This window comes from Onychostoma macrolepis, chromosome 08 (genome assembly GCF_012432095.1).
Source record: "Onychostoma macrolepis isolate SWU-2019 chromosome 08, ASM1243209v1, whole genome shotgun sequence".
Classification (NCBI taxonomy): domain Eukaryota; kingdom Metazoa; phylum Chordata; class Actinopteri; order Cypriniformes; family Cyprinidae; genus Onychostoma; species Onychostoma macrolepis.
This window is the reverse complement of record NC_081162.1, coordinates 21,358,783-21,371,563: the sequence shown is the minus strand read 5'-3', so window position 1 is coordinate 21,371,563 and position 12,781 is coordinate 21,358,783. Positions and strand designations below refer to the sequence as shown.

The window sequence follows — 12,781 nt, the reverse complement described above, 5'->3', positions numbered from 1 at the left end:
AATCAATATATTGCACAATATATGTACATGACCTCAATCATTTTTGGTGACGCAATATATTGCCCATTATATATACAAAAAAACAAACAAAAAACAAACACAAAAAACATATATATATATATATATTTTTTTTTTTTGTATTCCACTTGCGCCTATGTCTTTTGCAGCTTATTCTTGTACATAATGTAGTGTAATCATGAGGTGCTAGTTCAAATTTGAAAAAAAAGTTTCATCTGCAGATATGGCCTTGTTTAGGGATCTGTGCCTTTGTGCACAATACAGAGATCTGACTGCTAAGTAGGGATTTAAGTCAATTTAAGTGTTTTTCAGCAATAGTGTGCACCCTTAATTTACAGAGAAAAGGTCAGGGAAAAATCTCCATACAAGTTCTTTGTTCATTTGTCTTTTTTCTACTTGTTACTTTGCACTTTTTGTTAGAAAATGTTTATTTACTATTTATTCAAGTTTTTTTTTTAAGGCATCTAACATTTTGATACTTACTTTTCATGATCTAAATATTCTTAAGAATTAAATGTTTGATGTCATTTGAAAGTGTGTAGGCCTTCTTGCATTATTATGCTGGTATATTATGATTATACATGCAGTGGCATAAAATGGTCTTAAAATGACAATATCGCTTATCGCAATTATTTATGGGCCAATATATCGCACAACAAAAAGTTGTTATCGTGACAGGCCTAACTTAAATATAAAGTAATATAAATTGTAAACTTTGTTTTACAAATATTTTAATATGCCAAAAATGTTTAAATAAATATGAAAAGACAGTATATGAATTCCGCTGGCTACACGCTGCTGGTTTCAGAGGAAAATGCAAAACTATTTTCTATGTGCTCTTATAAGAACCAGCTGAGCTTCTATTGTCCTCATTTGTAATTTGCTTCGGATAAAAGCATCTGCGAAATGTTTAAATGTAAAACAAAAAAACAAACAAAAAATACATATGTTTAAATCAATCATTAAAAAAACATAGATAATTTGAAAAAAACAAAACATAACGCTTTTACGTCACATGCCTTGTATTTATGTCTGAACTGGAAAAACATCCCCTTCAGCAGTTGCTTGCATATAATGTTTAAATCAATACAGTATTGAGCATTTCTGTCTCTGCAGTCCAATAAATCAGTATCAGAGTGGCTGTATAAAATCTGGGTCCAGCCCTGCATGTGTGGAGGACAGCAGGACTGTGGAAGGAATCGGGTCGACTTGTGCAGTGAGTCAGAAACACCCAGTCGAACCCTATTCATTATGGTCACTGGGCAGCATAGTTTACCAATGTGGGGAGGCTCTCTGAATCTTTATTTATTAATAGACCTGACACTTGGGCTACTAGCTTTTGGAACACTAGTGCTTTGCAACAAATGTAGTGTTTAATAACGGTTGGCAATAAAACTAATTCAAAACACCCCAAGGACATCATTTGGTTGGGCATTCAAAATAGCATTTAAGGTAAAATGAATATAGATACTTTAAGTTTTGTTTGTGGTTCGGTTGAGCTTTAACGGTTAGCATGGTGACGGGGGCGAAGCCTGGCAAATATATCATCCTCTCACCTGTTCTCATCTGTGTCTCTGAGGACTTCGCCTGAGGCTCTCTGTGTAACCGTGGCGGCGGCCCCAGCATCATCTTCACCAGCTTCTGCCCATCTCGCCACGATGACGTGCTGATTGCTATGGAGACAGGTTACGCAGATACCTTGAGACTACAGTTGGTCCATAATTAATTTGTACTTTTTTTTTAAACAAGTGTGATTAAGGCAGAGAGGAAGTATGACAAAAGTAACTAATAATACAGAGTCAGAATAGCTGCACTGAATCACATTCACACAGATGTTTAATTAAACCAAACCTCCTGGTAAAAATTATCTTTCTCCAGAGAAAACCCCCCACTGACATTTAATGATAGCGGGAATGCAAAACTGACTGTATTTAATAAATGATTCTGGTCTTACTGTGCATGATATTATAAAAAACAAAAATGTTCACCCTCTGAAAATGATTTACTTTTATGTTGACGTAATCAACGCCACACGGAAGAAGAAAAATATTAACCAATACCAATGTCTTTATTTCACGTTCGAAGGTGGAGAACTCAAATACCATTCAATATAATTTCATTTTGAAAAACAACAATTCTGTAAGTTTAAAACAATGCAAATGCTGCCACCATAGAATATATGTAGTATATGTAAGGGATAATCAACGGCTAGCTGTGCATTAAACGATTTGAATGCACGACATGGAGGCGAAGAACCGCCCGATGCGCAGCGGAGGGTGGTTGCCTCCGCGAGCATTCAAATCGTTTAATGCACAGCTAGCCGTTGATTATCATGTTTATGCCATGGTCATTTGCTGGCATTCACTTATTAAAGATGTTAATAATATTTGGGCTGCAATATTTGACCGGAATGATAAAAATTACAGTTATTTTTGTCTGTATTATTATTCAACTGTAACTGTATGTTACTATGGTAACCAATGTTTATAGGAAACGCATTAATATAGAACGTGATTAAACTGACCTGGAACTACCTGTGCAGTTCAATGAATTTAATCAACACCTGCCAGCCAATCAGAATCGAGTATTCAGACAGACCATGAATATATATATATATATATATATATATATATATATACACTTATCTTTTTTTTTTTTTAGTGGTAGGCTCAGGAAAAATGGTAAATAAAAATCTGAATGGCTGATCCAACTGGGCCAGCAGAAAAAAATATTATTCAATGAGCTCTTATAAACATATTAGTTTAACTGTTCCACTTGCTCTGCAAGATTCACCTAAAAATGCTCTGGCCTGACTGTAGGTGCCCTAAAAGTGAAAACTGACAATTCACGCTCTAGTCTGTTTGCAGCAATGTTGAGAATTCAGTGTGTACTTGAATTGTCTTTTGCATTGCACTCCAATACATTTGGAACGCATCAAATAAAATATAGTTTGTGCAGCTAGAATCATATGCACTCACATATAAACCAAGGGTACGTGAGTGCATATGCCACCTTCTTGATTGAGTTAAACTAAGAGAGACACCGTGAGAAGTACTATTTCTGAAGTTAGGGGTGCACAGGGTAAACTAGTTGAGTGGTGGAAGGAGGAGTCAGATTTCACTTTTCCATCCTGTCGTGACTAGACTGACACCTCTCCAGCTGTCAGCGAGGCCACAGCGGTTTGAGCTGGGACACATCAAGCATTCCTGCGTCACTGTTGCCGCAGTTATCCTGTTAATCTGCATGCTACACATTCTAGAAATTTCTGTTGGGATAAGAGACTTAGCTTGTGCTTGCAGACGGACATTAACACACACGTCTGTTTCCAAGAATGTCTTGCAGAGAACAGGGCACAGTAACGCTGGCAGGTCAAGAGAGGCTCAGACAGGGCTGCCAGCATGTGTGTGTGTGTGTGTGTGTGTTCAGCAGAGCATTTGCACATTTTCAGTTCAGATTGTGATCTTCATATGCAAAACTACAATTAAGGACTGTTATATGTGCATTCAGATGTTGAATTTCAATATCATTTGCTTAAATAAGCTACAGATGTTTGCTTGAGAAACACACAGAGTGTGAAAAAGACAGGACGACAAATGACAAAGAGAACTCAGACCTGGTTTAGTATTTGAGTCCGGTGCAGAGGAAGATCTGTGTACTTTCCTAACAGGTTTGGATGGTTTCTTCTCTTTCACCTTTTCTCGTTCTGCAGGCCTCTGCTTTGGTTTTGTGCTCTCTGCTGTGAAGGACAGAGAGAAGATTACATTGGTTGACACTGATCAGATTATCATCATTAACTGAAACTATTAAAAAAAAAAAAAAATGTAAAAAATAGATGAAAAATTTGAAATGTTACATTTGCAACTAACTGAAAAATGTTTAAGTTGAAGTACTACAATTACTAACAGGAAATATATGAGAACTAAATATAAACTAAAACTGAAATAAAAATAAGTTAAACCTAAATAGTAATATTTGAATAAAATAAAAACACAAAAGCACAAAAAACAACAACAAAAAAACCCCCACTAAAATGTAACAACTTTTAAGCATAAAATTACATGCTAATCCAAAATATAAATAAAAACTATATTAGGGTCATTGACGTATAAGGATTTTCGACAGGCCAATTTTAAAATACAAAAAATAATAATATCTACAGTAATTGTTCAAACATTAAGAATGTAGTGTACTACATTCATATTAAAATTAACCACATATTTCATAAAATGGAAATCATCGGACAGAGTTTGTTTGTATATTATGACGGAAATATAAATACAAATGCGTCGCAATTTTATACTGTATTACAAAACACTTAGGAAATTATGCCAAATTAATCTAAATAAATTTAGTGTAATTTCAAAGATGTTTACAAAAAAAAAAGTTATGGCCAGACAGTCGGACCACATGATATTTTGACACTTTGAATAACAAAACTAATTAGTTAACATAACTAATGTTTTTTGAAAGTTAAAGTGAGTTCATACATGGGAGAGGCCCTTCATATATATGGCATCTTTTGTATGCATTTAAACCAATTTTTAACTGAAAAAATGCAATCGGACAGAAAATTTAGGCGTCACGTCATTGACCCATTAGTATATAAATAATACTAAAATTACACTGCTGTTCATTACACTCTTAACCATACATAATGACCACACAACCACCCATATTTATACATCAATAACTATTCCGTATTCATCAAATTGTCCGGTATAATAGTAAAACAGGTAAAACTTCAATGAATGATTCAATGAATATTCACAATATAAAATTAAATAGAATGAATTTTCAAAATTATATAATACTGTCCTAAAACCATCACATCATTTTTCTGTGAAGCAAGAATCCTTATATAATTTTAAAACAACTAAAACGGACTGCTACAAATGTGTACCATATGGCCTCTTTAATGACAGCAACTCAAATCTATAGTAGGCCAACAGGGAATTAAGCGGCATTGTTATGCACATTATAAATGAGCTTGTTCCATAATGCTATTTTAAGGAATGGTTGAGCAAACTGATGCAATCCTTAAAAATAACCTTGAAGAAAACTCCTAAGAACAGTCTGGGCTGACATGAAAACTGGTAACTATGGCTGTGGCAGTACGCCTGGAAACTCTGAGCCAATTAGGAGCATGTAAGTCATCGTCCAAGAGCAGTTTGGATTAAGCATACTTTTTGACCATACTGCAATCCGGCAGAAACACATGAATTCTGTAAGTTGTTTCGTCTACTTTGAGTGGCAGGTAAAAGAGTGCTGTTGTCCTAATTCCTGTTCATTACTCATGCTTCCTGACTCATAGGGCAGTAAAACACATTTGAGCTCCATCACATCAATGGATAAACATTTTAATTCCATATAAATAAATAAATAAATGCCCAATTCACTACGCTGCAATTAGGCTGAAATCAAGAGGATGACTCAAATGTAAAACATATTTATAGCATCAGTGATTTTAAGATGACAACCAATGAGCTGTGTATGATCGAGATACTGTTACATTTTTGTCAGCATCTTAATTACACCACTCATATAGTGTGAATGTATTGTTTCTTATAGCACAGGCTAAATACTGTGGCTATTCTGTTGTTGTAATGCTGTACTTGTTGTAATGTTTACACAAAGATATTACAATAATGTATACTTTATTATATTATACTACATATTATAACATTCTGGAAAACTATGTATACCTGTAAGCTGTTTTGTCAGGTCTTTGTATATTTCCCTGCTTAAGTTCTGGAAGTCCTCCTCTGCCCACACTTTCCCATCAGGTGTGCGAATCTTAGTCTCACTGGTGTTGAAGCCTAGAAAATGAGAAAATACAGAAGTGAGCTTCCTCTCATTCGACAACCTCATAAAACATTTATCTGATGCTTTTATCCTAAATATTTTCGAGTACAACTATTACTGGGACGGAGGTCGACTTACCTTTGTAAATGGGCGCTGGAGGGGCTGGGGCCACTTTCCGAACTTTAGCAGTAGGTACTGTGGTACTATGTGCTGTCGCTCCAATACCCACAGGTTGCTCCAAGTATCCCAGCAGCTTGTTTCTTTCTTCTGTCTCCTCCAAATGTTCCCTCTGTCTCCGGATTCTCTCTTTCAGCTTTTCCAGCTTTTCATCCGGTTGCCGACGTCGCAGGTTCTCCAGCCGTAGGGAAGCTGTGACTGAACCAGTGATGGATGTCAGGGAAGTCTGGGATGTCTCGGCCTGTAAATGTGTTCTGGGGTTGACCTCTGACCCTAGCAGGGCTTGGTCAGGTTGGTGAATGGCGTTGAGAGCAGACAGGTCATTGAGGTAGCGTACAGATGTGCTGTCTACAGCTGAGGAGCGTGGGCTGTCCAGGTCTGCAGTCTGCATGTCTCGGGTGTCACGCTGATAGACCAGCTGGCTTAGAGCAAAGTCAGCCTGCGGGATGCCCACCTCTGTCGGTAACGAATGGACTTCTGGTTCAAAGTGAGTGTGGGACACTGGTAGCGGAGATGCTTCCCTATAAAAAAACAAAACAATACAACAACAACAAAAAGACAATTCAGTTTAAAAATACAATATCAGTTTAAAGTGAAGAGCATAAGAGGATTTCCAAGAAAAAAACCCTACAATCATTATTATTGCAGTTTCTGATTGCAAATAAACAATTCCGCTTTAACTTATTAATTTCTTTGCAGCTTTAACCTGTATGAAACGAGTGGTTCTCTGAATTCCACTGCACTGGGTTTCCTGGCGTTACTGTCCAGAGTGCTATTCCTCAAGGGACTACGGGAACTTTTGTCTGGACTACGTCGACTCCGTGTTCTCGACTTAGATCCACTTTCCTCCGCATGACGCCCATCTGTAGTAAATACATGGAAAACACATAAACAATGGAAGAGGCCGAACTCGGAAGTATGCTGTACTATTCATATATATATATATATATATATATATATATATATATATATATATATATATATATATATACACACATTAGTGCTGTCAAATGATTAATCGCGATTAATCGCATCCAAAATAAAAGTTTTTGTTTACATAATATATGTACACAGTGTGTATTTTATATATATATATATATATAAAATATGCACAGTATACACACACATATTATGTAAACAAAAATTTTTTATTTTGGATGCGATTCATCATTTGACAGCACTAATATACATACATACACAGTGTGTGTGTGTAATATTTTCTATTCCACATTGTATACCTGTAGAAGAATTAGAAACATTAATGTAAACTGTCATGTCACCTTGACTGGGTTGCTCAAAAACAAGCACAGCAACTAGTGTTGCCCAATTCACAAATGACAAATGACTCTCATGAGTCAGTTTTTTTGATGAATCACTCAAAACCCGAAGAGCTGTTACTATATTAACACATGACTCACTGTATTTCAAGCCTATACTTAGTCATATCAGACTTTTAATGCAGCAATAAAAGTGTTCGTACTAAATATTCATGAAACTTCATTAAGAAAAAGAAAAGCTAATTCTAGTAATAAGTAATAATTCAATTCAACTGAATACATTTTAAAGGCTGAACATAAAAAAAAAGTAACTTTTAAAAACATAAAAAAAATACAATTCTGACCACATATATATATATATATAAAAACCCTGCTTTGACAAGATAAAAAGATATTCCATTTAAAACATTCCACTGTATGTTTCATAGCGACCTGGTACAATACTATGTAAGGTGACATTAAAAACACCTAGCTTAGGGATGTACAATAGTCTTTAATGGATTGCATCTGTATGTGTTGCAAAGGATGCGTCTGTCTCACCTCTGCGGCTTATTTTCCGACTGCCACTCACAGATGCTTTCTTTGTGTCAAGCACTGAGTCCAGAAGCACTCCAGTGCCTGGCGCTGCCTCCAGACGATTCTCAATGTGTCGCAACTGAGACAAGACCACAATTAGCCATTGAGTCAACAGATCTCTGCACTCATGGGGATAATGTTATAAATACTAAATCTACAGAGTATACCTCTGAATCTCACTTTCTGATTTCTTATAATTGGGCTTCTTCAGAACTATTATGGATGTAACAGGTATCTGTTTTGGCATCATAAGTAGGTCAGAACCTGAAACGTGTTAAGAAATACTCACGGCAGCTTTGGTTTGATTTAGACTATTCCAGGCATGAGATATCTCTGCTGAGAGATAAACATTAACATAAGTAATCACGCAAACATGCTCATGATGATGTTCGAAGTATAAGGTGACAGTTAGACAAACCTCTCCTGTTGTCTTGCCCAGCAAGGGCAGCCTGGGAAGAGACAGAGGCTGGGGGCCCCGCCTCACTTTGCAAGCGACTCCACATCGCTATGCCAACCTGAGAGGAAAGGGGAAAAACAGGCAAACGATGTGAGAGAAGCAATTATCTTGTCAACATCTGCTGTCAAACATTGTTTTCTCTGGCAATCGCTTGCTTAGATTATGACCCTAAGTGGCACTAAAGCACATTCATAGTACTCTTTGTGCAAAAGGAGGCTATAAATTTGGCCAAACCATAAGTTTAACTGATAGTTACAAAGATAGATTGATCAAAGCATATAACTTATAGATTTAATGTCTCACCCACAGGCCTCAGTTGTTTCATCAAAGTGATGGTTAGAGCAACAGTGTACAATTTGTTCGATTGCCTGGAGCCCAGACATATGACATCTCAGAGGTTTTCAAGTCATTTGAATCACACTGTCTTCCTCCAAGCACTACCGTTATAACAGAGTCCCTGTCCTTGTAAGTCCCCAGAGCAAACAGATTCAATGGTCTATTCTTGAGCAAAAAAAGTGTTTTGTACAGACGTCTAAACCACTGTTGCAAATGCATAAAGTATTCCAAAGGGACACTGATATCACTCCCTGCTCAGAACCTTGAATTATATTGAATTAATAATGCATGCATAAGACATATCTTAGAGGCTTGCATGCATATTTCATTGATTTCAGGCCTATGCTGGAAAGAAGAGGTGAAGAATCATTTAAACATATTGAATGAAGTAACAGAGACACCAAATGTGTCTGGAATGAGGAAAACAACTTTAAAGTCAGCATGAAATTCACCTTATCTATTTTCTAAATGCATATTATAGACCTCAGTAAACAATTAATCTGTTTATACATTTGTTTCATGTGTTTTTGACTTTGCAGTATGATCAAAACATTACACGGATGTCCAGTGAAAACAACAGACTTCTCTCTGGTGACGTATGCCAGATAGATACATATCAGATTTCATTAAGATATTTTCGATGAAATCTGAGAGCTTTCTGACCCTGCACAGACAGCAATGGAACTACCACGTTCAAGGTCCAGAGAGGAAGTAAGGACATCATTAAAATAGTCCATGTGACATTAGTGGTTCAACCTTAATTTTATGAAACTATGAGAATAATTTTAGTGCAAAAGAAAACGAAAATAATAATTTTATTCAACAATTTCTTCTCCGTGTCAGACTTCGTTCACGAGTATATTTTTTTCTTTGCACACAAAAAGTATTGTTGTAGCTTCATAAAATTACGGTTAAACCACTGATGTCACATCGACTTATTTTAACGATGTCCTTACAACCTTTCTGGGCTTTGAAGATGGTAGTTACGTTGCTGTCTATGCAGGGTCAGAAAGCTTTTGGATTTCATCAGAAATATCTTAATTTGTGTTCCAAAGACGAACAAAGGTCTTTCAGGTTTGGAACGACATGAGGTTAATAATTAATGACAGAATTTTAATTTTTGGGAAAACTATCTCTTTAAATATTTTTGGCCAATCTGATGCTTTAAGCTGCCAATAAGAATATAGGCCTAATACTTTCAGTTTTGTTTAAGACAACAGTTCACCTAACACTGTCGTCATTTAATCACCCTCATGTTGTTCCATTCGTACAGCACAAAGAGATGTTAAGTAGAAAGTTACACTGACAATTTCACTTTTATTATCTTATTCTATACTATAAAAAATGAAAGGTAACTGAGACTCATTCTGCCTAACCTCTACTTTTGTGTTTCAAGGAAGAAAGCCTGCCATACAGGTTTTGCAAAGCACTGAGGAAACAAGGAAATCATCTAATTCTACAGAATCCATCATGGAGAGAAAAAAAAATCTTTTTAATGACAAAGATTTTGCTCATAACAAACAATCCTTAAAAGTGACAAGGTTTGTGTCAATGACGCAGTCTATTTACATATGCAAAGATAAATGTTCAGTTAAATCATTTTTCCAATTACAAAGACACAGCCTGTGCGTGTTAGGTTGCCAGGGACTTTGATAAGAAATAATAAGGCCACCTGTGACACTCACCTGTTAATAAAAGAAATTTAGATTTAGAACTGTAGAAGTACAAACAGAAAAAGCACTTGAACAAAGCGCTTTGGACTGGAGATACTGAGAGAAGTGACAATATGATCCAATTCTATTTGAACTAATCAACACTTGTCAAAAATGAAAAAATAAGCACAGCAAAAGAATCAAAGCTTTACTCGCTTCAAAGTTCAAAATGGCAAAGCAACTGCCAAGAAAAGCACAAAATATCCTATGATTTACCCATAAAAGTCCCGCCATCTTGATACACACACACACACACACACACACACGCACTCTCTCTTCAGCTATTCATCATTTCAATTTCATATCACATTTTGGGAACTGAAACTTCATCTAACCTTGTTTACACAACACATACAGTTATGAGATTATAGTTTCAGTTAATGACTGCTCACATTTAAACAATACTAACCGATTGAATGGATGAGGCATTCATATAGTGCTTTACTAATGACTAATGAGCAAGATGGACATGTTATGTACCAGGACTCACTTTCCAGCAGCTTTATTCAGAGAGACATGGGTCCACCTTGTCTTCCGGACTGCGGGACACATCGGACAGCTGGTGATTCTGTCACCTCTACCTGTACCGAGACCCAGTGAAAACGGTGATTTGACAGTGAAAGCTCAAATTCTTGAAATATTACATTACCAGTTCAGAAATATTATACAACTCAAACTGACAACACTCTAGAAAGATGCTGGAATCAACACAGTTAATTTTACAGCAACTGATTAGTCCACCCAATAACTACTCAGAAGGATCACTCTGAATTAAAGTTAAAAGGAAATATGACAGATCAGCAGCATCAGCTGAGAGATCAGCTGACATCACATTCAAATTTAAGATAAAATCGCCAGCGGAGGCTTCTTAATATATAGTTATCCTCTGCTTTGCCAGAGCTAAGCAAATAGACATAAAACATAACTTAAAAAAAAGAAAGTAAAAGAAAAACAAAATACAGCTAAAGAGCAACATACGAAGCATCATAAACGCTTTATACTAATACAGAATCAGAACTACAGTACTCTAACAGACAAGAAAACAAAGACTTAAGACATTCATATAATACACGAATATAAAGAAAAACAGCTGACGTACGTTACAAAACACAAAACGTTAAATGTCAATCACACAAATACAACTTCACATGAACAACCTTATTGAGGAGAAATCCAACATCGACTTAAATCAACCAAACAACAAACTAGACATCTATTTTCAACCGACAAATTACGTACCTTAGGCAGTTTCACAACATTTAAACGAAATTTGTGGACTATGTTTTTAAATCCTCTGGCGAAAGTTATTGCTAAGAGCTGCTGCTAACCGGCTAAACCATTAAAGCTCGCTAACTAACTTTTTTTTTGCGTTGCTGTGACTAAGTTGTCTTTCGTTAAACGTTTAGGTCAGAATGTAATTGGTTAGTACCTACCTAAAAGTTTGTTGTACCCGCTACCCGCCTTTTGGTGTGTATTTCCCGGCTTTAATGATAAGTTAGGACGGCCGTTGGCTAGATTTGACGGTCCGCCATTATCCAAACAACTGTTCCAGGAAGTTCACGTCTGAGAGAAACTCGCGATACTTCCGTGAAGAACGTGTTTTTTCCTTGGCCGTGTTTGACATCTAGTGTTCACTAATGGAATTGCAACAAATATCATATTACTCCAATACTTTGATCCTTGAGACATGGGACAAGAAAGCCCTTAGATAGAGTTCAAAACAAGGTCAAGCTCTGATGTGAGCAATTATTATTGCATTTTCTGTGTATAATAACAAATATTTGTATTGTTGTTATTGTTGCCTGGAGTGAAGAGCAGGTTTTTTGAAAGAAGCAGAATCTGTGTTTTCTCTTGCTTTAGGATTGCCCAGCAAGGTGGAGAGTGAAGTGGAGGTGGAGTGAAGTGGTTTGTAAGAGGCCAAATCTATAATTAAGCCATTTTAATTTCTTGCTAAAATACCAGTCCATAATCCATAATACCGCTTCCTCCAATGAATCAAAATCCACTGACATGACAGAACTGTTACCAACTGTTTTTGTTTAAATACAATACTTTATCCATGCATTTCTCTTTTGACTCAGACGAGGCAACTTTTTCACCGGAGAAAGCAGTATTATGGATTGAGGACTTGTATTTTAGCCAGAATCAACCATTTGAAATTAAAAACATTGTAATGATGGAGTTGTTTCTAACAAACCCACAGCTTTTAACTTAACAAGATGTTAGCAGATGGAGATGGAGTTATTGTGATGTTTTTATCAGCTGTTTGGTCTCTCATTCTGACGGCACCCATTCACTGCAGAGGATCTATTAGTGAGCAAGTGATGTAATGTATAATACATTTCTCCAGATCTGTTCTGATGAAGAAACAAACTCATCTACAACTTGGATGGCCTGAGGGTGAGTTAATTTGGTGACATACCTTT

The 12,781-nt window shown here is 36.2% G+C and overlaps 1 protein-coding gene across 11 annotated transcripts in view; it reads right to left on the bottom strand.

The window, feature by feature from the left end:
• The window catches only part of cep350 (centrosomal protein 350), a 37,626-nt gene extending 25,707 nt beyond the window's left edge, over positions 1–11,919 (bottom strand). For 8 of the 11 annotated variants that reach the window (XM_058783913.1, XM_058783914.1, XM_058783919.1 and 5 more), the window contains exons 1-10: positions 11,789–11,919; positions 10,846–10,936; positions 8,269–8,365; positions 8,140–8,186; positions 7,815–7,929; positions 6,704–6,860; positions 5,959–6,518; positions 5,721–5,834; positions 3,632–3,754; positions 1,575–1,691 (exon numbers count right to left, since the gene is read on the bottom strand). In XM_058783913.1, the coding sequence (XP_058639896.1) occupies positions 1,575–1,691; positions 3,632–3,754; positions 5,721–5,834; positions 5,959–6,518; positions 6,704–6,860; positions 7,815–7,929; positions 8,140–8,186; positions 8,269–8,353 (1,318 nt within the window). In that variant the 5' untranslated portion in view covers positions 8,354–8,365; positions 10,846–10,936; positions 11,789–11,919. The remainder of the gene's footprint in view (positions 1–1,574; positions 1,692–3,631; positions 3,755–5,720; positions 5,835–5,958; positions 6,519–6,703; positions 6,861–7,814; positions 7,930–8,139; positions 8,187–8,268; positions 8,366–10,845; positions 10,937–11,788) is intronic. The other 3 variants (XM_058783915.1, XM_058783921.1, XM_058783922.1) reach the window with 1 other exon arrangement.
• Between the last annotated feature and the right edge of the window lie 862 nt (positions 11,920–12,781).